The sequence below is a fragment of the Coenobita brevimanus genome, chromosome 96 (assembly GCF_032717465.1).
Source record: "Coenobita brevimanus isolate Jiangsu-jjx chromosome 96, ASM3271746v2, whole genome shotgun sequence".
Lineage (NCBI taxonomy): Eukaryota > Metazoa > Arthropoda > Malacostraca > Decapoda > Coenobitidae > Coenobita > Coenobita brevimanus.
This window is the reverse complement of record NC_137049.1, coordinates 31,248,643-31,274,100: the sequence shown is the minus strand read 5'-3', so window position 1 is coordinate 31,274,100 and position 25,458 is coordinate 31,248,643. Positions and strand designations below refer to the sequence as shown.

At 44.8% G+C, this 25,458-nt stretch overlaps 1 protein-coding gene across 1 annotated transcript in view; it reads left to right on the top strand.

Annotated features, from left to right (window-relative positions):
• LOC145413547 (plexin-B-like) overlaps positions 1-25,458 on the top strand; it is an 889,679-nt gene that overhangs the window by 845,905 nt on the left and 18,316 nt on the right. The window contains exons 12-16 of the mRNA XM_080283243.1: positions 335-536; positions 1,435-1,581; positions 14,658-14,720; positions 16,352-16,505; positions 18,597-18,764. Coding sequence (XP_080139369.1) covers positions 335-536; positions 1,435-1,581; positions 14,658-14,720; positions 16,352-16,505; positions 18,597-18,764 — 734 coding nt within the window. The remainder of the gene's footprint in view (positions 1-334; positions 537-1,434; positions 1,582-14,657; positions 14,721-16,351; positions 16,506-18,596; positions 18,765-25,458) is intronic.

Below are 25,458 nucleotides of genomic sequence, written 5' to 3'. Positions count from 1 at the left end.
CTCCCCCCCTCCCCCTTCATCTCATCCGTTCCTCCCTCATCTCATCCCTCCCTTTCCTCCTTTCCCTCCACCTCTGTGTCCCTGCTTCTCATCACCATATACCTCCCCATCTCACCACCACCGTTTAACCTATCTCACCATCTCCCTTCCCATGTCATTCCTCCCTTCCACTTCTATCACCATCTCCCTTCTCTACCTGTATTTCATCTCTCCCTTTCCCCACTGTCATCATCCCCTTTGCACCCCTCCTTCTGCTTCCGTCCCCATGCCATCTTTTCCTTTCCCCTCTTCACTCTCTCCGTTCCAACCGTATCACCACCTCGTTACCCCTCAGGGTGAACGTGGCCTCCTTGGTGACGGTGCTGCAGATGGGCCGCATGGAGTATCTGACGGAGGTGATGCGCTGTCTGATGGTTCGCCTGGTAGCCAACGCCGCCTCGACCAAACACCCACAACTCATGCTGCGCCGGACCGAGAGCGTCGTGGAGAAGATGCTCACCAACTGGATGGCTCTCTGCATGTATAATTATCTTAAGGTAAGGGAATAGGGTTGAAGATTATAGTAGTTAGTAAATGAACGGTTGGTTACCCATATGTTTTTTATAACCTTTACTGCTGTGTCTAATTTTCAGTATGAAGGAATATGTTAATAGCAGAACTTTTGTCCATGCTGGTGCAGTCGACGGAGGAATTTTGTATTCTTTGAATATCAACCCTTATTTACTTAACGGCTGAATAACAAAACATATAATTGAATGAACTAGTTTGTAATTATCGCCCGCCTAGTGAGGCGATAATGTAATCGTCAACTTCTGTGTGTGTGTCTGGCTGTTACCAAAGTATCTCAAAATGAAGGGGGCAAATTCTGTCCAGACTTTGTAGGCAGTTTCTTGGGATAAATGTCTTGTTAATAATTTTGGCGAAGCTGCGATGATATGCCTCATTTTGCCACAGGATTTTGCAAGAAATACTTTTTCATTTAGCTTCACATTATTCACCATTTCTATCTTACCCTCAACGAAGAGAACGGCTGTTTGAAGAATAACTACTAGAAATTCTTCAAAAGCATGTTATACTCAATGACCTTCAACATAATACCCCATGGCATTAGACTTGGGAATCCTAGCGTGATATTTAACTTAACTGGAGTAAACAGCAAAATCCTAAGATTTTTTTTTTTTTTTTTTTTTTTTTTCGATTTTGGCGAAGCTGTGGTGATATACAGTACTACCGTTTGCCAAAGGGTTACTGATATATAAATATAAATATATATATATAAATATATAAAAATAAATATATATTTATATATATATATATATTTTATGGCGGGCGATACACCTTCGTGGGCGAACGCATTAGCTTTTATTACAATAATATTACTTAATGTTGGGAAGTGCTGACTCCTTTCATCACTCCTCCCTTCAACACCTTCAGGAGGACTCCGGCACGGCGCTGTTCCTGCTGTTCAAGGCAATCAAGCACCAGGTAGAGAAGGGCCCCGTGGACGCCATCACGCACGATGCCCGATACTCACTGTCCGAGGAGCGACTTCTTAGGGAGCAGGTCGAATTTAGCCCCGTGGTGAGTGTTCCAGCCCCTTCATCTTGACGTTCTCCCGTTCACCGCATCACATCCTGTCACATTCATTGTATAATAAATCTTCATACCCATTCACCTCGTGTCATCCGGTCACATTCATTATATTACCTGCCACACCTCACTCATTCGTTAATTCATTTTCATTGATATCCATCTTGTCGCGCTCAGTCTTCTTACATCATACCCTTTCATCCGGTTACATTGTGTTCATCATTAACCGTCCCCTTTCATGTTTTAATAATTCGTCTTGTTTCATTTATACTTTTATTTTCTTTCTTATCCTGTCACTCGGTTGTCTTCATGTCCTTTCATTTTGTCACATTGTCATTTTCATAAATTATTTTTCGTCCAGTCTTACACTTTTCTCTCTCTCTCTCTCTCTCTCTCTCTCTCTCTCTCTCTCTCTCTCTCTTTTTTTTTTTTTTTTTTTTTTTTTTTTTTTTTTATCAGTCACACGCATGCATACATTCATTCCATCCGTTTCTGTTACAATTTCCAGAAAATGTATATGCTCATTCCATCATCCAGTTCCAAGCAGTCCATTTATTGTTTCAGTCCGTATCACTCTGCCGCCTATTTCAGCCATTCGTCCATTTCTCGTTTGTCTGTGTTTCATTCATGTATTCATTTTATCGTTGCATTCAGTTCACCCATCCACCATACCATCAGTTCATCCATCTACCCTGTTTTCTTTGTGTTGAGTGTGAATGTTTGATGCAGTGACTCTTTTTTTTATTTCGTACGAAGCACTTTTTTAACTTATGATTTTGGCTTGAGGCAACTAATTTTGTGTAATAAAAAAATGTCAAAATCACAAATGCCCCAACCATTTTTAAAAACAAAATTCTGGAAATTGTATTCATAATAGGTATCTCAGATTGCATTTTATATCTACTGTACACTTGATGATGTTTGCATAGTTCCTTTGATCATTTGTGTAGGGAGTAAGAGTATCCCACTAGGAAGAGAACCGCCTGGAATAGCTTAGAGAGGAAGGGGGGCGTTTTTGTATTGCAGTAACCCATGTGACAAGTAGAAATATAACGCTGCCTTACTCTAGGTGCGATTTTCCTGCAGTAACCCACGTGACCTAAGAAATATATTGTTCATACAAGCAAATGCAAATACTTATACTGTTTCATATGCAGTAAATAGGAACCCACGTTTAATATAGATTTTTTTTTACAATAATTGGTGCGAGGTTTCTTTAGTCATGTGGGTTTCTTTAGTCGTGTGAGTTTCCTGATACTAATGTTAGGAGTGGAGGGTTACCGGCCTTACAAAAGGAAGGGTTCGTAGGTGCTTGCGAAGGGTGCTTGCGTGTGGTGCTTGCGGGGCGGCCACTGCTTTCTAAAGGGGTCGGTGTGCGTGGCTTGTGCTTCCTTTACAGCGATTTTAGGTGGCTGATTGAACGGCTATAAGGTGGTTTGGATGGAAAAGAAATGGGAAAGGAACATGGGGTTGGAAGGAAATGGGGAAAATAAAGGAAAAGTTTGGCAGATGGAAAAATAAAGGGAAAGGGGATCCCATAGAGAAAGGGCAAAACGGGAGAGTGGGGAAGGAAGATTGGAGAGATGACGTGCAGGAAAAGTGATGAGGAAGTGGGGTAGTGAGATGGGGAGGTGGGGAATAAAGCTAGGAAAGAGAGGAATGAAGAAGGGGAAGGAAGATAGAGATGGGGGAGGAAGATGGGAGAGAGAGAACAGGCGATGGGAAAAAGATGGGGAGCGGAAATAAGAGAGAGGGGAGTTGGAAGGGCGTAGAGAGAAGCCGGGAAGGGGTTTGAAAAAGAAGGGAAGGAAATAGATATGGAAAATGGGTGCGAGGTGAAGACATTACCTCCAACTGATGAATGCTGTTGGGGGTATCAAAAATAACTGAAGAAAAAGGGTAATTGCATTAGAAAATTTGAGTCTTTAACCAATCTTGGCGTGAAGCGATTGCGATGTTATTCTGGTGAAACTGCGTGTGGACCAGTGATGCAGTTTGCTACGTTTCAATCAATACTGATAACGGGAAGACTTAGTTTTCATGAGTAACGGTAGTGGAAAACAGGAATTTCTTGTGGAGTGTAATCACAGAAACGGCAGAAAAAAATATATACTCTTAAAATTGCAAACGAAAATGTGGAGTGCAGTCACCCAAGACTTTCCTGTTTTGTGATCGCTACGCCTTTATCGCTTAAGCCCCACCATTTGCTCATCTGCTTATAACATAACGGCTGCTGTGAGTGACCATTGAAATGAAATGATAAAAAATTATTATAAACCTTTTAGGAAGCATTTTTAGGTGAGAAGAGATGATGATACTTGCCGAAAAATTTAATGGTTATATTCAAGATGTGATTTGTGTATATGTTGGCTGTGGTGGTGCTTGTGTTGGTCGTGGTTGTCATTGTTGGCTGTGACACCTGGGACGACCAAGTATGGAACTGTAATGGGTGTGGTCGATGAGTGATATGTGTAGGTGTGATGGTGTGGGTGTGGTTAAGTGGGGGTGTGGTCGGTGTTGCATGTGGTGCTGCTGCCGTGAGTGGTACTGTAGTGTGATGGGTTTGGTGCAGTAATGTGGATGGTGTCGTGCAGTTTTGTGACCCACCACCTTCCATAGTATTTACCCTGCATTATACACCCACAAATTTGTTGGAGAGGCTGTATGCTTGAGTGTACAAGGAAAGCGATGGGAGTCGACTTCTTTATATATTTACATACATACTTGTGTAAATGATGTTCCATAAAAACGTGTATCATTCAGAGGTATCTTCATTTATCTTGACAGCTCTAATGCACGGCAGATTCTAGATATTTGGGGAACTTTAAGCTTAGTCATACCTTATGGTCGCAAAGTAGACTATTTATATTATTGTGGCCTCATTTCCGTCAGGTGAATGCATACTGTTGTTTTCATAAATTATTGGACATCATTGCTGCTTGTTAGGGGAGCGAATTTACCCGACCATGGCCAGTCCCTGAGTAAGTAATAATGGTCGCGAGGTAAACCAAAATGTGGCCAAGGTGATATACTACGTTGTCAGGTTTACTGGATAGTATAATTGATAGCTTTCTGAACTGCCTGCATTAACTCGTAAGAGAGTTTGTCTGATGTATTGTGCGACAGACTATTTACATAATAATACTGTACAACCACACTGCATCATGATATATAAACTACTGACTACCTGTATATGTGAATAACTTTTGAGAATATATATATATATATATATATATATATATATATATATATATATATATATATATATATATTATATTTTTGAGGGGAAGGCTAACATTAATTTACATACACTGCCTCCCTCTCCATCTCACGACCCTCCACCTCCTCCCTGCCCATCTCACGACCCTCCACCTCCTTTCTGCCCATCTCACGACCCTCCACCTCCTCCCTTCCCATCTCATGACCCTCCACCTCCTTCCTGCCCATCTCATGACCCTCCACCTCCTTCCTGCCCATCTCATGACCCTCCACCTCCTCCCTTCCCATCTCACGACCCTCCACCTCCTCCCTTCCCATCTCACGACCCTCCACCTCCTCCCTTCCCATCTCACGACCCTCCACCTCCTCCCTTCCCATCTCACGACCCTCCACCTCCTCCCTGCCCATCTCATGACCCTCCTCCTCCTCTCTCACCATCTCACCCTCTACCCCTTCCCTCCACCTCCTCCCTCCCCTCCACCTTCTCCCTCCCCATCTTACTGCCCTCCACCTCCTCCCTCACACAAACGTCACTACACTTGACTCTGACGAGGCAGGAGTCTAGTGGAGAGATAAAAGCAATACCTTAACTCGTTCTCTTGCTTGCAGTCTCTCCTCTGACGTGCCTCTCCTTCACTGACTTCTCCCTCCCTTTTGTCCGCCTCTTCCTTTCTCTTACCTGTCCGTCTCCCGATTTACATCCTCTGCTAACTTTTTCTCTCCTCTCTGATTTCACCCTTTCTCGGTTCCCACGTCTATTTCATGTCTAGTTTACCTTCTCTCGCCTGTCTCGTCTCTTTCCCTCGTTTGTCTCCTCCCACGTCTCTTCCCGTCCAATCTAATCTCGCCTCCAGTCCCTCGTATCTCAATCGGGACTGACCGGGGGAGTATTTACATCAGGCCGGCCGCTGATTGGTCAAGCGTAGGTCGTAAGGCAGTCAGGGGATTTAAATGTATTATAGAATGGAAGGCTTGGTGGGAGAGGGATGGGCGGACTGGAGAAGGATGGGATGGCGTAGTTTGGGATTAGGTTCGCAAATGGAAGAAGGTAAGGGAATGTGTTTGAATTAAAATAGTTTAGGAGAATGAGGATAGATGAGAAAGTTAGGGAAGAATTAGGGTTTGAATGAGGAGTAACTGGGCGGGAGGGTTGGAAGTTGAATGGAGGGGGAATACAGCGAGAGAAGGGGGTGCGGCGTGATGGGTGAGTTGGGTCGGAGTGAGAAGGAAGAGTAGTGGATGGGGCGAGAGGGATGAGTAGTGGATAGGACGAGAGGGGTGAGTAGCGGATAGAGTGAGAGGGGTGAGTAGTGGATGGGGTGAGAGGGGTGAGTAGTGGATTGGGTGAGGAGTGGAAGTGGTAGGAAGTGAGTAGGGGCGGGCCGAGAGGGAGGAGAAAGGGAAAGCGAGATAGGATGGTGGGAAAAGAAGTGGATGAAAAAAGAGGGGAAATAGATAAGAGACCTTGTGGGCTGTAAGCAGGCAGGAACATTGTGAGTGGAATAAGGTAAAGGGTTGAGTAACAGGAATAGCCAGGGGAAAGCTAGTAAGTAGAGGGAGAAGGGGCAGTGTGAGTGAAGTGTGATAGATATAGCTATGGTATGTAAGCTAAGGTAGTGTTGTAAGTGGCATAGAGCGACAGATTACTATAGAAGTCAAGCTAGAGTTGAAATATATAGAGGAACATGAGTGTAGGAAAGTAAATATGAAAAACGTAGTATCTAAAATTTATTGGGTGGAATTGAAATGGACTGAGATTGAAGTGAAGGAAAAACGAGGGAACATCGGTAATTATTAATGCAAATGGTATAAAAGGGAGAAAACTAGGTTGAAAGAAAGGGCTGAGGATTATCAAGTGATACAACTTGTAGGTTTTTCTTACTACCACTAATGACCATCACCAATTGATACCGTTATCAATCATAAACTAGTCTTCATTGATACCAGTTCCACCCGGTACGCCAAGTCAACATTGATGGGATGTTCCCAAGTAGAGAAAAGATCCGCCTCACTGGACGGATAAGATAATCAGTGAGCGATGGGTTAATCCTTCATTCACTTGTTATAGTGCTGCTTACAGGTGTCTCTTCACTAAGTGACAAGGGAGATGAATTTCTTTAAACCAGGAAACCAACTACTGCATTCTTTGGTAACCATAAAACCAAATGGACGCATGATGGTATACCGGGTTATGGTGCTGCAGCCGGTTGTGGCTCAGAAGAGTTTATATCCAAGGCGAGGTTGAAGTTTGTTGTTCACATTGTCACTCAGGATCGAGGGACCTGTCAACTTTGGTTTAAATCTCGGGACCAGGTGGTCTAGCCTTGGATTTCTACGCTCCTAAAAGGGCAGGGAAGGATTGGATAAAATATGGGCGGATGGATGGATGCTGCTCTGACACTATTTACATTAAGGAAGACCTCTCATATTGGAGGAGGTGGCGTGTAGTGATAACCTAATATAGATGTTCATGTCTTCATATTTCTCCACTTCTGTTCTCTGTACAATTTTCTTCGCTTCCTGATGATCAGTGTTAATGCTTCGTCTCATTTCATGGATATCCAATTACCAAGTTTATATTTGTTGGTGTACTCTCTCTCTCTCTCTCTCTCTCTCAATATATATATATATATATATATATATATATATATATATATATATATATATATATACTTACGTAGTTTTTAGGTCAGATATCTTAATTTTCATAACGCATGTTTGTGCTTGCACGCGCGTGTGCTATCCCTTGTCACCTACGTCCAATTCAGTTTTTCCCCCATGTGTTCCCCACCCTGTCCACCCTGCTTCTCTCCATTTCCTCCTCCATCATCTCTTATCACCGCCTCATTTACCCTAGCCTCCCTTACCATAACGTTCACTGTACTCCTAATGCCTTGCTAATGCATCTCTATCTCATCCCCCCCTCCTTTCTTCCCATATCTCTCTCTCTCTCTCTCTCTCTCTCTCTCTCTTTCTCTTTCTCTCCGTTCTCTCTCCCCTTTTCCCTCAGCTCCCACATTCCGTACTTGTTGTCGTTTCCTTTCCTGCTCTTCTTGTCATTGCTGCTTCCCCATTCTGTTTGTTCCTTCCCCTTTCCTGGTGGCCCTCCTTCCCTCTTTCCTCCTTTCCCGCTTCTCCATTCCCCCTCCTCCTCCTTTCCCCTTTTCCTTACTTCGTCTGTTCCATCCACTTTTCTTCTTCCTGTGCTCTATGTTTCTTCTGCCCTTCCTCTTGCCTTACTTTTGTCTGCCCTTCCCTTCCCTTCCCTTCCCTTCCTCTGTCCTTGTCTTTCTCTTCGTTTCACTTTCTCTCTCCCCATCCCATTTTCCTTCTCTCTTTACCCTCTTCAACTTTCCTTCCCCCTTTCCTACTTTCCCCAACTCCTTTGCCTACTTCCTGTGCTACATTCACTTACATCCTTTTCCTTCCCTCCTCTCACGTCCATTCTTTCCCATCCCTTCTTCCCGCAAGTCCCCCACATCTTCCCCAGCATTAGGCCCGCCAGCATCAATAATAATATCTGACCATCTCCCCCGGCCTTGAGAAATGGGCGGCAATGAGAGATGAGCGGGTCGTTACGGAGACGATCAGCGGAAGGACTGTGTAGCGTTTGGGATAGAGAGTTGATGGAAAACACACCACACCCTCCATAACACCCTCTATTGGACCTATATCACTGACCACGTCCAACGGCCACGTCAATTATTTTCCATATATCGTGTCTTATTGTATTATCTCGTCTGTTTGTTTTAATTTGTACTACTTCCAAGCCTGATTCAGCTCCGTATTGACTTTGTTGGGACATCGTCAGGAACGTGTTATGTTTATTTTTTTGAGGGGAGAATGGGACCACATCCCCGAGCTCTCATACTACTGACTACTTCCGCAGCCATATCCTTCTGGCTTGGGAGCGGCCACACATCCTGTCGGCCACATTCGTGACTGACCCCCCATCTCTTAACTTAATTCCACGGTCATATCCCTGGCGACTTCTTCATAGGATTAAATAGGATTAAATTTATTTCTCTCTCGTATCTCAAACCACACCCCTAGAAACACTGTCTTAATGTATTTTCGGAGGCTGCCATGTTCCTACTCATACCTTTTGCAGTGTTACATTCACACCACATTACTACCAATACCATAGCTGTAGACACCAATGCTTTTTGTAACTGCATGAGTTGCAGTGCACACATTTCGACCACAGTCCTTCCACGTCCATATAGAACAATTTTATTTCTCACATTATCATACCAGTGCCACACTTCTCAACCATACACCTCAGCGGTATTCCCTAACCACACTTTTATCAGTCTGTCACACATCCCTACCACACACAGCTTATAACCCTATTCTATCAGTGCCATTTTGGCCATTCTTATTCAGATCCTCTACCACACCCTCCAGCCTACTAAATCTCTCCTTGTCACACCCCTCTCTCCCTCACTCCATCACTACCCTCTTCATCATATCTCCCCATCAGTCTTCCTCTTCCATGGCTCCCCTCCCTTTGCCGCCCTCTTTACCTTATCTCCGGTCTCTCTCTCTCTCTCTCTCTCTCTCTCTCTCTCTCTCTCTCTCTTTTTCCCTCACTACTCTCTTCGCCCTTTGTCTGTCCTCCCTCCTCTTTTTTTTCTTTTTCATTCCCTATCTTTTTTTTCTCATTCCTTGTCTTTCCATTCGCTTTCTGACACCATTCCCTATTTTCATATCTATTTTCACGCCTCACCCTTATCGTTCTTTTGATTTCCTCCAGTGTATTCATTCCTGAATGTAACCTTTCTCTTATCCACCTCAAGTTTTCTCCCTTTCTTTCCTTCCTAGTCTTAGCCACATTTTTCCCATCAGTAAGTCTTATTTCTCTTTCATCATACCGCCATGACCTTCCTTTTTCCTCTTCACAGTTCCTTTCTTAGCTTTTCCCCTCCACATCCATTCGCGTCTTTCCTGTTATTCCATTACCTCCCTATGCCTATTCCTTTATTTTCACTCACTTTATTATTTTGGCTTTGCTTTAATTTTCTCGTGGCATATTTTTTACTCTTCACCGTCTTTACGCATATTTATTTTCGCATACTATTTATTATTTTGTTTGGTATCATTTACACTTGGTTTACTTTCTACTCTTCACTCTTCTATGTGCTCACCGTGAATAACTTTGATCCCTTACCCTCAGCGCTCAACCATTTACTACTTAATCTCCTCCAGTTACTGTTTAGTCCCTACCACCTACCACTTATACGCAGACATTCACCACCTACCTAGCTACTGCACTTAAGACCCACTACTTATCACTTTCGCACCACCTTGTATCGCGTAGGCCTATCCACTCACCTACAACAGTTCTCCACCCACTGTCATATGCTGCACCATGGCAACTGTCTCTTATCCCCACCACATACCTACGTTCCTCAACCCACAAAATTGTACTCTTTCTTATTTCATTACACTTCTCCTTTCGCCAGTCCTCTTTCTACCCTCCTCTCCTTTTCCTCAAGGTTCATTCCTCACCATTTTCCTCCACAGTCTTCTCCCTACCCTCCGCAGCCTTCTTCCTAACCTTCATTCCACCTCGCCATCGTTAACTCCACCCTTTTCCTACCCCAGTCTTGTCGCCATCTTCCCTCCTAACCTCCTACCGTTCCCTTTCTCCAAATATCTTCTTGCTTTTCACTTCCGATATTATTTCTCCGTCCATGCTCTATCCTTTCTTCCCCCTCTCCATTCATATTACTACCCTACTTTTTTTTTTTATCCTTTCCTTCTATTTCCCACCCATCTCTCCATCTCTCCCCAACCTTCTGTTTACCTTTCCCCAAACTTCTCGTCACCTTATCAACACATGCCTTAATATCCAACTCCCACTCTCAGCCACCTACCTACTAGTACACCTCCCTATCCATCTCACCAGCCGCCCATTTGCACAAAGCTGAGGTCAGGGAGTGAATTCATTACCCCTCCATATTCTTTCGAAGGTGCTTGACTCTGACTAGTTTTTTTTCCCCCCTAAGGCGATAGGTTTTTACTTATATACTTTTACTTTATTGTCTTTCCTTGATGTTAGTGAATTTTAGTAGCTTCAGATTGACGTGCTTACTTTTGTGACCTGTTTGACGCACTGAGAATCCAGTTTGTTATATGGATAATAAAGCATCTCGAGTTTGTAAAGTAAATGATTATTTTGACTGCATTTTTTTTTTTTTTGGGGGGGGGGGGGAATCAGATCTTTCAGGTTTGTCATTGGCATTCCTATAGGAATGTATTTAGTTTTAGAATTTGTTTGAACCTTTATTATCCTAGAATATTCAGTTTATTTCTCCTTTCTCCGGCGGAAATTGCCTGATAGAAGTTCCGCATATTTTTTCCTTGGAAAAGTGATCGACATTTTACATAATTCACGTGGTGCCAGTCTGTAATTTCGTAAACTCATTTTAGCGTCGATGTCCAGCAGCGTCTCCTTGTTATTGTATTGATTGTATTCAGTCTTGGGCCTTTCCATTTTCTGCACAGCGCCTCTTTTGTGGTTTTTCATTTTCCTCGTCGTTTCTCTCCTCTTGCGTGTCGAACCCCAATTCACAGGTGGCGTGTGGAGCAGCTGGTGAAAAATTGACCCATCTCGCTAAATTGCATAATCAATGAGCCAGGGAGACCGAGAGCTCAAATGGACCCGGGAGAGGAGGGGAGAGCGAGCTAGGCGCAGGGGACATCGAAGGAAAAGATGGGGGACATTGGAGGAATGAAAGAAGGAGTAGTGGCGAAGGGAGAGAGGAAAAAGGGATGGAGAAAGTGAGGGGAAGGACACAGCGAGGTGAGAGACGTTGAAAGGAAAGGTTGGGGGGGCCTTGGATATTAAAGGCTGGAAGAGGGAGTAGTAGTGGCAGGGGGAACGAGGGAATAGGAGCGAAGGAAGTGTGGGGGAAGGATATAGCGAGATGAAACACGCTGAAAGAAGTAGCGGGAGGCTTCGGACATTGGAGAATGGAAAGGATGTTGTGATTAGCAGAAAAATGAAATGGGGATGGAGAAAGTGAGGACACTGAAAAGACGAGAAAAATCGGAAGAAAAGTTGGGAGACATGGACACTGCAGAAAAACAAGTGGGTATTGTGGTAAGGAGAAAGATAGATAAGGAGAGAGAGTGAAGGGGAAGGATATTACCAAAGTGAAGGGACACAGAGAAAACCATGAGATACCGGACTGTCGAGGAAAGGAAGAGAGAGAAGTGACGGTGTGTTGGTAGAGAAAAGATGAAACATGATACGAAATGAGGGAAAACAGACATTGCGGGAAAATGATGGGCTTTACAAGAAAAGATGGGGGCAATTAGGAAGGACGTGTGGAATTCAGTGATAATGGAAAAATAAAGAAGAGATAAAGAAGTGCAATACTAGAAGATGAGAGGCAAAGAAGTAAAGGATGGGGCATTAAATATGAGGCAGTAACCATAGGCAATGCTACGCAGTTGCAACCCTCCATCTGACCACCAAGCACATATTCCCCTCCCTCCTCCCTGCACACCCAACCAAGCGCATAACGGCCCTCACCCCATCAGTCTTTTCGTTTAAAGGTGGGCGTAAGGAGAACGCCTTGAGGACACACAACCTGGGCCCTTCAGATTCCTTGCGCAACTGGCATTGAAATTTGGAAAAAATTTTATTTTTTCTTTATTTAAAAAAAAAAAAAAAACTTTTGACGGAGCATTCTGCCTATCGAAAGGCACCAGTTCACTATAAGACACATAACTATGTGAAATTTCATGACTATTAAATACTTTTGGGTTCTGGCGGGGAAACGAAATCACTACGCCCAGTCAGCCTTCGTGCCGCCCATCTCTTCGGGTGGACACCTATCGTTCCCAGAGATAACAACACCCTCCTCAGACTTTGTCAGGTGGAGGGTAAAAAGTAGACTTGGAGAAACCCAGACATGTTGAAAGAAAGTGAGGGATGCGTGATATCAGAACTAAGGAGGAAATAAGGAAAGTTGTGAAAGGACGAACCAAAGTCATAAGGGATATGAAGAAAATATGTATGACGTTGGTTATAGTGAGAAAAAAGGTAAAGTCACACGAGGGAAAAGAGAAGTGAGGGTTCACAAGAATAGACAGTGGGATTTGCATTGCCGCAGAATTAGGGAAAGTATAAGATTTAAAGACAGTATTTTGGAAGAATATAAACCATTGCGGGAAGCAGGCAGTAGGGGAAAAAAAATAAGTGGGACGGTAATTGGGGAAACTGAGGACAAAGGGTGAAAGAAGAGGGTTAGCAGAAAAGGCGAGAATGGGGTAATATAGGGGAGGGTGAAAAGTGGTGTAAAAAAGGGAAATTCCCGAGTGATTGAAGGCATGACAAGAGGGGGAGGGACAAAGATGCCGTGAAAGGAAGGAAGAAGAGGACTGTTCAGAAAGGGGAGAAAAAAAAAAAAGACTGGTCTGAGAAGAGGAAAGGTCTTAAAGGAACGGGAGATTTATTGCATGATGGATAATCGAAACCAAAGGGGGAAGAAAATGAGAAGAGAGAGGTGGCAAGTAGTAGAGAATGTGGAGGAGGATATAGGGGAGTAAGAAGATGGAGAAGGAATGAGAGGGAAGAGGAAGCTGGGAGTAGAGATGGTGGGGAAAGATGAGATGGATGACGCAAATGACGCGGGGGAGGGGGGGAGGGTGAATGTGTATTACCCCGTCCTTTCCACGAGAAAATATTGGAGAATTATTCTGCCGACGAAGAAGAACTGAATTAATTTCCATGGAGACGGGTTTGCTTATCAATCAGGGGGAGCAGTTTGAAACAAAAGGGACGGAGAGAAATCTATAGAGTTCAGGTCAGAATTTTGAGAGGAATTGATGAGCATCGGACTTGACAGCAATGTTAGAATATATAATGAAACCCCAGCAGTGATGTGAACATCTGATGACTGTATTGACGCAGCATTGCCAGATCTTGGATCATGTAACAGAAGTCAGGAACGGATAGAGTATAAAAGCAGCTTAAAAGCGTGTTATTCAGAAGCAGTTCCATGTTTGCGGGAAATATTTGAGCGACCGTTTGAATAATAAAGGAACATTGGGGATTTAGTACGGTACCGTAAAATGAGTATATCTTCTGCATCACCGACCGATGTAGCACCCAATCTGCACATTCTAAAACCCCTTCCCATCCAGCTAGGCGGTTCTGCTCCGGTGAGGACGATGAGCACTGACTTTTTTTTTTTTTTAACATATTTACCTTCAATTTGTATCACTTATTATACTGCATGCCCGTTAGCCTGTTGTAATGACATGTCCTGTTAGTTGATGACTGTTCTATGATGAATGTGTGGCGGGGTGCAAATAAAATCCATACACACAGGCTGCCGCACAGCTTGTACTTAAAAGTCTTCCCTTGTGTGGCACTCTAACAGGCACTGTGTGTTTAGAATTAAGAAAAAAAAAATAGTAAGATGATCCAAGTGATTTGCCTTGAGGAAAAACTATAATAGTAAGGTAATCCAAGTGATTTACCTTGAAAGTAAAAACTAAAATACTGTTGAAATTTAACTTTGAGAAAAAGACTCCAGACTCGCCTGTAAAACTGTTGTGAGGTGGTGAGACTGTGGTGAAGTCGTGTGTGACAGGGAGAGGGACTTCCCCAACTCCCTCTTGCCTGGCACCAACCCGCTCGCCAGGTACGCCACAGCTGTTTTCGGGGATGCTGCTGCACGGGTCCGTCAGGGAGTCACTGTGGATGTCCCCCGGGGGCGGTGTAAAGCTGTCCTCGTGTGACACCATAGCGGCCCCCTGGGAACTGTTCGGAGGTCCTCGGGTGCACTTGGTGACTCGCCTGTAATCGGCTTCCTGTTCTCTCCTTGCAGACCATCCACCTGCTTCATGATGACCCCCACTATGAAAAAATTCCCTACCAGACCACCTACAGTGTATGTATGCCTCGGGCGCCGCACACCTACCGTGTATACACAAACTTAAATTCACATACACACACACATGCATATACATAAACACATCTACATTCTCACAGATACACACACACACACACCAAGGGAGTATTAAGGGACACTTGCTCTGGTTGACAAGATATTGGGGATCCAAACACGGCTAGGTCTGTGCAATGATCTCCTGGGGTCCTCTTCTAACACTGCACCCAGCTAGAGGTACTAACAAATGACCTTAACTAAGCCCTGTCACACTTACCTCAAGGAAACTAACTAGAGGGTGCAAGGGGCCGGATGATTAGCCAACGCGGTGCCTGCTTGCTGTCTCCTAACTGCTTGCCTACTAACATGTGGGAGTTATGTAAGATAAGTTTGTCACAGAAACTGAGCAACGGGACTCTTCACAGAAATATATATTACTAATGAACAATCCTACTTTATGTTGGTAATTTCTGTATTGTGTAAGTAACAGTAAATGAACGATGCGAGAACAGATGGTTTACGATTACAATGTGTTTTCATATAGTAGGCAAGGGAGTCGTAAGCTGGCAGGCCGCACTGATGCAGATAGTCGATAATACAAATCTCATATCACAGTTGGTGTAACGTAGAAGAGCGCACTCTTTCGGACTCGCTGAGACCCTTACAGAAGTATTTTTTATATTTTTTTTTAAATTATCCTCAGAGTAAACTGTAGGTGTGAGACGTAAAAGGTAGAGTGGTGGTGAGAGGCCCAGGCGTGACTAAAGCGGGAGAGACATGGAGTAGGAGGACACGATGCGATCAGAGAGCTGTTGAGTCACTTACAGCAAACACAACAGCGCCCTGCCGCCCCCCTTCCCGTCCCTCTCTTATAGTAGTACTTTTCCTCGACTTGTGTGGGTGCTGTGTTGCTGTGTTGGGAGGCTTGGGCTGGATGGAACTGGGTAGAAGGGTGCTGCATTTGCCCCTCAGAGCCACGCATTACCATTGCCACCCATCCGCCAAGCTCGTATTCTAAGTAACTTTAGATATTTCGTAGCTCTTTTTCATCAGCGATATATTCTGTACATTATTCCCAAGTATCCTCTTGTATGTTATTAATGGAAGCTATGTCGATATTGAAACGGTATGTATAGCGTACCAGAGAATGTTAAGGTGTATATGCAAAATATATCGCTAAGGAAGAGGTGATACGAAGCTACCTATGCCACTCAGAATACGATTACTGCTACCCACGTGGCACCAAGGCCCCACACCCGCACCTTCTAGTATTTAGGTCTTGAGTCACTCTTTTTTTTATCTCTCCTCACCGTAGCCTCTAAAGTAGCCTTGTGCACGAGTAGCCTGTCTCACCTCCACTCTTCCTCTGGCACACCACCACAGTACCGCTTCACTACTGTTCTGCTAGCCCACTATTACGAGTTTTTTCATGTGCATCCCTTAAGTAGAACGACTCAGATCCCTTAGTGTGTTTATTTTTGTGATCAGTATACCTTAGAAGCAAGTTGAATTAAGACCCATAACGTAAGACTATGTACTTGGATAATTAATTTAAAATATGTTATCCCTCTCCCTCTCATTTCTCACCCCTCAATTTTTCCCCCAATCCTTCATCAACCTTTCCCAAACGACAGACACTGACGATGTACGCGGAGGAGTATGAGGAGAAGGTGCAGGTGAAGGTGCTGGACTGCGACACCATCAGCCAAGTGAAGGCCAAGATTTTGGATGCCCTCTACCGTAACACACCGCAGTCCCTCCGTCCCTCCGTCCATGAGGTTGATCTAGGTGAGTTATCCCTGTAAGCGTGCAGGCGTTTACCTTTTTTTTTTTTTTCCCCGTCTCATTTCTACACTTGCCATTTCACCAGCATTCAACGTTTCTTCTGTATTTCAGGTCATATTACTTCCTCGTCGTTTCCTTTTACCTTTTCGTCATTTCTTTTGATCCTCATCTTTAATTTTCCGTTTGAGTTCCCTTCTTTTTCATTGCCACCAGGTCCACCCACGCAGGAGTTTGAATTAGACTAGTCACCCAGGGAGCAAAGCGGTTCCATTTTCTTCTAATTCTTCTTCCATTTTCTGTTTCGGAGAGCGTCTAGTGATTGCCAACGGCCTGGTCTGTGAGGGGGAGGCGGGTCACATCCACAGAAGTGAAACGGCAGACCCCCCATAACAGCACCGGTTTTCTTCGTTCCCTTTATTGATTTTAGTCTTTTGGTAATTTTTATCGGTTTCCCAGACAAGCGTGAACCATAAAACGTAGCGTGGGTTATCTTTAGGAAGGAAGGAGGTGTTATCACTGGGATTTAAAAAAATATCATCTGAAACTTGGAACTCTATTCCCCAAGACTTTAACAGAATTTGTGCATTTATTCACAAAGATTTTAATATTATTTTACTTTTTACTGTCAGAGACTATTTCTAAAGTATTTAATGACTCTTTTTTTATATACTAGTGTCTGTAAGTATTATTTTAATTGTTTTTACTTTTATAGCAAGTAGCAGCATTAAAGAGTGATATATATATATATATATATATATATATATATATATATATATATATATATATATATATATATATATATAAAAATTCTCCTCTTACTTCGCTGCAATTCGTGTACGTCCACCCCTCCCATACTTGCCTCCACTCCTGCATTATTTGCTTTATCCGCTTCAGTGTGTATGTCCACTTGAGCAGCATAGCATTTACCTCAACCTGTACAGTAATTACCTCCCCTCTCCAGTACTTATAAACCTCAACCCTTGCAGTATTTACCCCACTCTTTCCAGCACTTAAACTGTTTATACCTCAGTCCTTGCAGGATTACCACCACCTCTACAGTATTTACTTACCTCTTCCCTTAAATACCTACTTCCCCATCCACCACTATTTCCCATTCCTGTACTTACCTCCCCGTCCAGTACACACATCCCCCTCCAGTACTTACCACCCCTTCCAGTCCTTACTTCATCCAGTACGTACCTTACCCCTCCAATACTTACCCAGCAATACTTGCTTCACCCTTCTAGTACTTACTTCCCCCTCCACTAATTACCTTCCCTGTCAATGTTTTCTGCCCCTCTCCAGTAATTGCCACCCCAATCCAGTACTTGCCTTTTACACTTCAGTACATACCTCCCTCTCCATTACTTACCTCCCCTTCCAGTACCTGTCTCCCTTTTCCAGTAGGCATAATTAGCCCCCACGCAATAATGAACTCACTCCAATTAGTAAATAATCCTGCCAATACTTGCCTCCCTCCAGTTCCAGTTCATAAGCCCCCGCTACCGTTTAATTCACCTTGAATAATAGCCAAACTCCTCTTAGGTAACTAAAGTTTAGCTCCTCCTCTAATAACAGACTTATCTTCCAACAATGAACTCCCTCTCCAAACCCACGCTCTAGTAGCCCCCTTTCAGTAACTGCTCCCAACTCCCATCGATAGTGAACCTAACTGACTACATACCCCTCCAGTACCCACCCCTGCCATTACTCATCTCTCTTCAGTACCCACCTCGCCCTACAGTATATACCTCCCCTTTAATATACAGGGTGTTACGTTGTGCCAAATTTCAGGTGGCGAATTTTGAGTTGTAAATGCATTGTCATCATGAATCCATTTCTCAACTGTTACGGAGCTAAAATAACTGCTGACGGTATATGTAAGTTATGAAGGACACCATTTTCACCCTTAATGTCTTCAGTAATTGTAGCCTTATAATGGTACAGGTTTGGGCCCTTGTTGATATAACATTACATACGAGACCAAGAAAAGTTAGACATGCATTTCATGGGACACCCTCTAAGAAATTCTTGTATACACTACTAATATTTAACCTCCACTCAAATGATATTCATCCTGCACTGTGCTCTCAGAATGGCGTCACGGTCGGGCTGGACGAGTGACGCTGAGTGACGAGGACCGAACCACAGTGACTGGTCCAGGGGGGTGGCGAGGACTCAACACCCTGGCCCACTACGGGGTTAGGGACTCCGCCGTCATGGCCCTCATACCGAGGCAGAACGACTCATTCTCATCAAACTGTAAGTACTCGGCTAGGACAGAAGTTTGTTTTAGTGTGTGTGTGTGTGTGTGTGTGTGTGGATGGGGGGAGGGCCAAGGAGTCTCTCTCTCTCTCTCTCTCTCTCTCTCTCTCTCTCTCAACTTTTTCTCTTATTCGCTACCGATGCCAGTGAGGCCCTCATACCCAGGCTAACTCTTCCTCATCCATCTGTGACCAGCAGGGTTGGTTGGGGTTTGTGAGTTTGGTTTTAATGTGCATCGTTTGGCTTCCTGTGTGCAGCCGAAAATTTCGGTGTCATTATTGATGTGTGAATCGGCGTTTGGCCTGTTTCACCGGCAACTGTTGATGATTCTCCTTATGTTTCATGGCCCCTTATGGAACCTGTTTACATAGTTTGCTCTCAGGAATTAAGAACAGAATCACAGAACTCCCCCTTCTCCCTCCCACACACACACACACACATTCATTCATTTGATCAAACTCATATAAACTTTTATTACAGTACGTACCACCAAATCAAGCAATGGAGCATGACAGACAGGCCAGTCTATGGGCGAGTACACATTAAATCACCCCCAAATTATCGAGTGCTCACACAAGTATACCAAATCACGAACCTAGCCCTCCCACCCACCCTGTGTACCCCAACAGCTCTTGATCGCGTCATAAATTGGACTTTGGGTCGCGTTGGGCACGAGTTTAAATCTCTTTCTGGGCGACCTGCCGGATCTAACTTCGGTAGGATGGGGGATTGGGGGGATGAGAACGGGGGGGATGGAGTGGGGGTAGCAAGAGGACAGGCCGGATCAGAAGGTCTTGTGAAGCCTTTAGTAAACTTTCTCCTGCTGTTACCTTAATTGAAATAGTTCTTGAGCCTTAGGGATGCAAATGAGTCATCGGTCATGCCCTCGTCTTATTGGTGGAGGTGGGATTGGATGGCGTGGGTGGGGGTAGTGGGTGGTGTGGGGGGAGATGATAGAACTAAAATAGGTGGTGTGGGTGGTGAGTGATGTGGGGGAGAGGCAAGGTGTGGATAGGGATGGAGGTAAGTGATGTGAGGAGTTATAAAACGTGGATATTGTGAGTGGTGATGATAAGTGGTAATGGGAAATGCATGACAGAAAGAGGAATGGTAAAGGTGATGAGTTGTACGGGGCATGCTCAAGATGTGAGTGTTGTGGGAGAATGATGTGGGTTAGATGCAAGGAGGAGAGGTGGATGGTGTAGGTGACTGTGTGGGGGAGAGGTGGATGGTGTGGTTGGTGATGGTGCGTGTGGATGAGAAGCAAGGAAAGACGCATGGTTTTGTTTGAAGGCCTTCAGAGGTGTAGGCATATTGCAGGGGAAAAATAAATAGTGTGGGTGGGGATGTGGGCGAGGTATGTACAGAGAGATGGCCTTTGAATTGAGTTAATGTACAGAAAGTAAAGATGAGAGTAGCTTAATATTGTAGATGAATATGGTGTGGAGAATATTCAAGGTGGTGTGAACTGTGAGGGGTGAGGTGATAAAAAAAAAAAGGGGGGGGGGAGGGGGGATGGTATTAGTAAAGGTAAGTGGAAGGGGAAGGAGTTCCAAGAATATTTTATGGTGTGGAAAGAGGTGATATAGGTAAAGATTCAAGACTGGGAGGGGAATCTGGATGTAGCTGCAAGAGGAGTGAGGAAGGAAGAGGAGAGAGCGTAGGTGAAGGCGGGAAGGGGTGGTGCAGGGAGAGAGGTGTGTGTGGAGAGGGTAATGAAGGTTAAGTGCGTGACAGAGGTTTATGGGGGAGATAATGAAGTGGGTAATCTAATTGAAGGGAAAAATATGGAGAGACATGTTACGCTACTCGAAGTACGACGTAAAGCAAGCAATAGTAGCCAGATGAAACCATGCTAAGCCTTTTGCAGTTGGTGATGAGCTAAGAAGAGATTAAATATGGTTGAGGTAACAGACAAAATTAGTGCTAGGGAAGTATAATTACCTTCATCAGAAGAATGGCTTCCTACTCTTGCCCATAACCATTTCTATTTTTCATCATGATGTGATAATGTATTACATCGACTTTTCTAGCTGCTGTAAATTGTTCACTGCCATTCTTATAACTCGCTTATTCGAACTCATGAACACAGTTTCGCTAGCACGGATGAATAATACACTGAAAGTGTGTTTGTGAGGAAAGAAATGGTTTCAGGATGTGGATATAATTCGTCTGCTAAAATAATGGCGGCACAGCGAAGCATGACATGTTACACGACACCCACTTATCTGTTTTCGTTCGACTGCCAGTCTTCCACATTTTTACTCCTATTTCCATTCACCCTCTACGTTGTCTCCTACCAGTCTCTCCATGTCTTCCATTCTACCACTTAACACTACGCCTTCCGACTTTCATGTTGTAACCTCCATTTCAGTTTTCATACTGTCATTCTATCAACCATACCTCCACTTCAAGTCTTGTAGTATCTGTCTGCCTTTTTTGCCATTCTATCCTACTCCACCGTACCATTGACTTCACTATACATTACAAGACTCATCCTAACACTATCGCGGTTCCTCCCGCAGCCAGCAGAACCTTCCCACTCTCCCCCTCTCACTGTCTCCTTCCCTGTCGCGCTCTCGAGTTATTTCTTTTCCGATCTTTTTTTCACCCCAAAATATTTGGGTTAGCTGATTTGTTTTCATACCGTTATAAAGCTGAGACTTTGTAGAATAAGTGGAAGGAAAAAAAGGAAATGATATTGCATAAAGTAATTGTTTTGACGAGTATTAGTTGAAAGAATGCATGATGTTTTTACCTAATCATAATGTTTATAGTGCGTTTTTTAGTCACGTTTTCGATTTTCCCATGAATGAAAATAGTATCACCGAACTGGAAATTAAGTCAGGCTAATATGAGACCAAATTTAGGGCGCAGGACCTAATTCCTGATTATGGTCAATATTTCTTTGCTTGGACACGTATGCGCGTCCAAAGAGCTGGTTGGACACTTTCAGGATGGACGCGAATCCGCTTCTAAAAACGGCGAGTGTTAATCCACTTCGCTGTTCCCACTCTCCATACCATCATCGCAATTACTTCATACCCTTTCTATATAACTTATAATCCCATGCTTAAACTGATCTTAGTATTCACAGTGCTGCCACAATCCACCCCATCACTCTACAATCTGCCCCACCACATTACCTACCACTTTGCTCCATTACTGTGCTACCCTCACCCTTACATCACAACATTGTTACCTCTTGTCTTACTGCCGCCTTCACCACCCCAACCACTTTGCCACCCTTTCTGCACCACACAGCCATCTTCCACACCACATTACCCTCACCCCACTACGTTACCCTCACCCCAAAACGTTACCCCTCACCCCACCACGTTACCCCTCACCCCCCCTTACAACCACCGTTACCCCACCACACTACCACCCTTTACCCCACCATTGCACCACCCGTTACCCCACCATTGCACCACCCTTTACCCCACCATTGCACCAACCATTGCACCAACCTTTACCCCACCATTGCACCACCCTTTACCCCACCACATTACCACCCTCACACCACCACATTACCACCCTCACACCACCACATTACCACCCTCACACCACCACATTACCATCCTCACCCCACCGCATTACCATCCTCACCCCACCGCATTACCACTTTCACCCCACCGCATTAACACACCTCACCCCACCACACTACCACACCTCACCCCACCACACCATCGACCCCTCACCCCATCACTGTACAATCCTTTGCCCTACCATAGCATCACTCCTCACCGCACCCCACCACACTACCATCCCTCACCCCACCATAGCTCCACCCCTGCTTATCCTCGCCACTCCATCAAAACGTCCCATATACCATCCTCATAACAATGGCCTCTCCCCACGCCGCTTCCAATCAGTCGCTGTGAAATCCTCCTACCCAGACTTCTTCACTTGGTCTCTCCCCTCCTCTAGGGAAAAAAGAAGTTGAATGCTACAGTTGTGTCAAGCCCTCCCGTCCATTCCACCCCGCCTTCCCTCCCTCCCTCCTTCCTGCTCCCTTTTCCATATCTGTCCCTTCCCATTGCTCTGTCCCTTCCCTGTACACTGCATTTTCCCTGTTCTTTCCTCACCTACTTCTTTTTCCTTCTCCTCCATAATGTTTTTCCTCCTCCTCCTGCCAGCTGTCCGACTCTCCGTATGATTGAATTAACTTTACGACGGTTCCTTGTGAGCAGCCGATGAATTTTCATGAGTGCATCAGAGCGAGCGAGCGAGCAAGAGAGAGCGCGAACGTGTGTGTGTGTGTGTGTGTGTGTGTGTGTGCGTGTGCGTGCGTGCGCGCGCTTTAGTGAGTGTGTATACGAATGAATGATTTTGTTGATGTGGGCTCTTCGTGCTTGAACGCGTGCGCGTTTGTATGCATTTTCTGGGCGCGTGTGCGCATGTGCCATAACACAATGGATGAGTGTATATCTCCCTCGCCCACGCTGTAGAGAACCAAGAACCTAGACCAGAATTATTTAGAAGTCATTCTGGGGCGTCGCCTGGAAGGGAGGGAGGGTGGAAAGAGAGGATGAAAGGGGAGATAGAACAGGGGGGTGAGTTTCGAGACGGAGGAAAGGATGCTAAAATAGGGACGGCGATGGAGGAGAAACTCATTGGAATGGAGGAAGGTGGACTCTGAGCGTTATAATAAATTTCCAGAAAACCCGAGGCAGCAAAATTGCAGAGATGGATACTGATTAATTCCCGGGAGAAAATTGGAACTTGAGGTAATGTAAAAAGGGCCTAATGAAGAGGGCGAGACGAAGGGAGACCAATTTTGCCTGGAGAAAAATAGGACTAATGAGGATGTTTTAGCGATTAACGAGACGGCTGGGACCGAGCTGGGGGGTTGATGAATTGTTTGTTGGGCGAGAGAATTGGCTTGTGTTTGGGGGTTAACGAGGGCACTGATATATATACGTGGATTTGTACGTGTGATAGATTTTGTGTGTGTGTGTGTGTGTGTGTGTGTGTGTGTGTGTGTGTGTGTGTGTGTGTGTGTGTGAGAGAGAGAGAGAACAATTATTTAACATGATTTGTATATTCTAAGGATGAATGAGAACACTGATACATATACATACATTGGAACTCGACCTGTGTTTGTGCTACTCTTTTGTGTGATTTATATACGAGTATTTTAGGGATTCATGATACGGAATGAAGACTGAACGTGCTTGTTAAAACATGTACTGCTTTAGAGAAGTAGTGTTTGTAGCATGTGACTCAACGATGTGTGTGGCTGTGTACTGTACATATGAAACTGATAATATTTACCCATGATTTTTGTGAATGTGTTTGTATGCAGGTGCTAGGAGGTATATAGGATTCCCTTATCACATATCTCTATTAGCATAAATGGGCTAAATATTCGTTCTGGTTCCTGTTCCGTTCCTGCCTTATTCTAGTCTTCCTGCTTTATGCCAGTCTTCCCTTCCAGACATTTATCTACGTTGACTTGCCTTGCCTTCCTCCTTGCACCCTTCTTCCTCCCCTTCGCTCCTCTCTCCCACCTGTCTCTCCTTCATTCATCATTCTGTCTCCTCTTCAGCTCTCTCTCTCTCTCTCTCTCTCTCTCTCTCTCTCTCTCTCTCTTTTGTAAGTGCCCCCCCCCCCTCTTCTTTTCGGTTTCCCTTGTCCTTCCTTAGGTCCCTCTCCCCTTCCCCTCCGGCCCCCACCTTTAACTCCTTGCCAGACGCCCCTTGCGAGAGATTCGCCTCCCTCTCTCCCTCGTGCCAGTGGGAGCTCATCCATCACGTACTGGGGGCATCAGTCACCCTCACGCTTCCACACCTGCTCCCACCTCCTCCATACTTACTCCCATCTCCTCCGATTTCCACACCACCTCCTCGCTCCGTATCTCTCTTCCCCCCCTCACACTTGCCCTCCCCTCCAAACGTGCACCCTCTCCCTCTACACCTGCATCTCCTTCCTCCAAATTTGCTGTCTCCTCCTCTTTCTCTACCCCTCCTCACACTTGCCCTCCCCTCTACACGTGCACCCTCTCCCTCTACACCTGCACCCTTTCCCTCTACACCAGCACCTCCTCCCTCCACGCTTACTCCCTCCCTTTTCACACTTGCACCCTTCTGCTCAGCACATGCATTCTTCTCCTCCTCACATTCATCTGTATTATAATTGTCCGATTTCAGTATGTTTGTTGGCCGATTTCAGTATGTTTGTTGGTTTGTTTGTTACCCTAAAACAGCAAAAACGGCGCAACATGGCGCAATATTGTTCGAGCAAAGTACCGTTACAACGCCTCAGTTTGAACAATAAAACAATTTCAAGTCGAATTGGTTCCCAAGTTATGACTCATTTCTGGCCTTTTGACATCGAGCGGAGGCCGCCCTTCAAGCGAGTCCTTCTAATGAACCATCCTCCACACATGCTCCCTACTCCACACATGCTCCCTTCTGTACACATGCTCCCTCATGCACACCTGTGAACTCCTTTGCACTCGCAACTTCTTCCTGGATGTGTGCTAATTCTTGCCTAACTCCTGCTATCTCGCGTCCAACTCCTGCTACGTCGTGTAAAACTCCTGCTACGTCGTGTAAAACTCCTGCTACCTCGTATAAAACTCCTGCTATCTCGTGTCCAACTCCTGCTACCTCGTATGCAGCTCCTGCTACTTTGTGTCCAACTCGTGCTACTTCGTGTCCAACTCCTGCTACCTCGTGTCCAACTC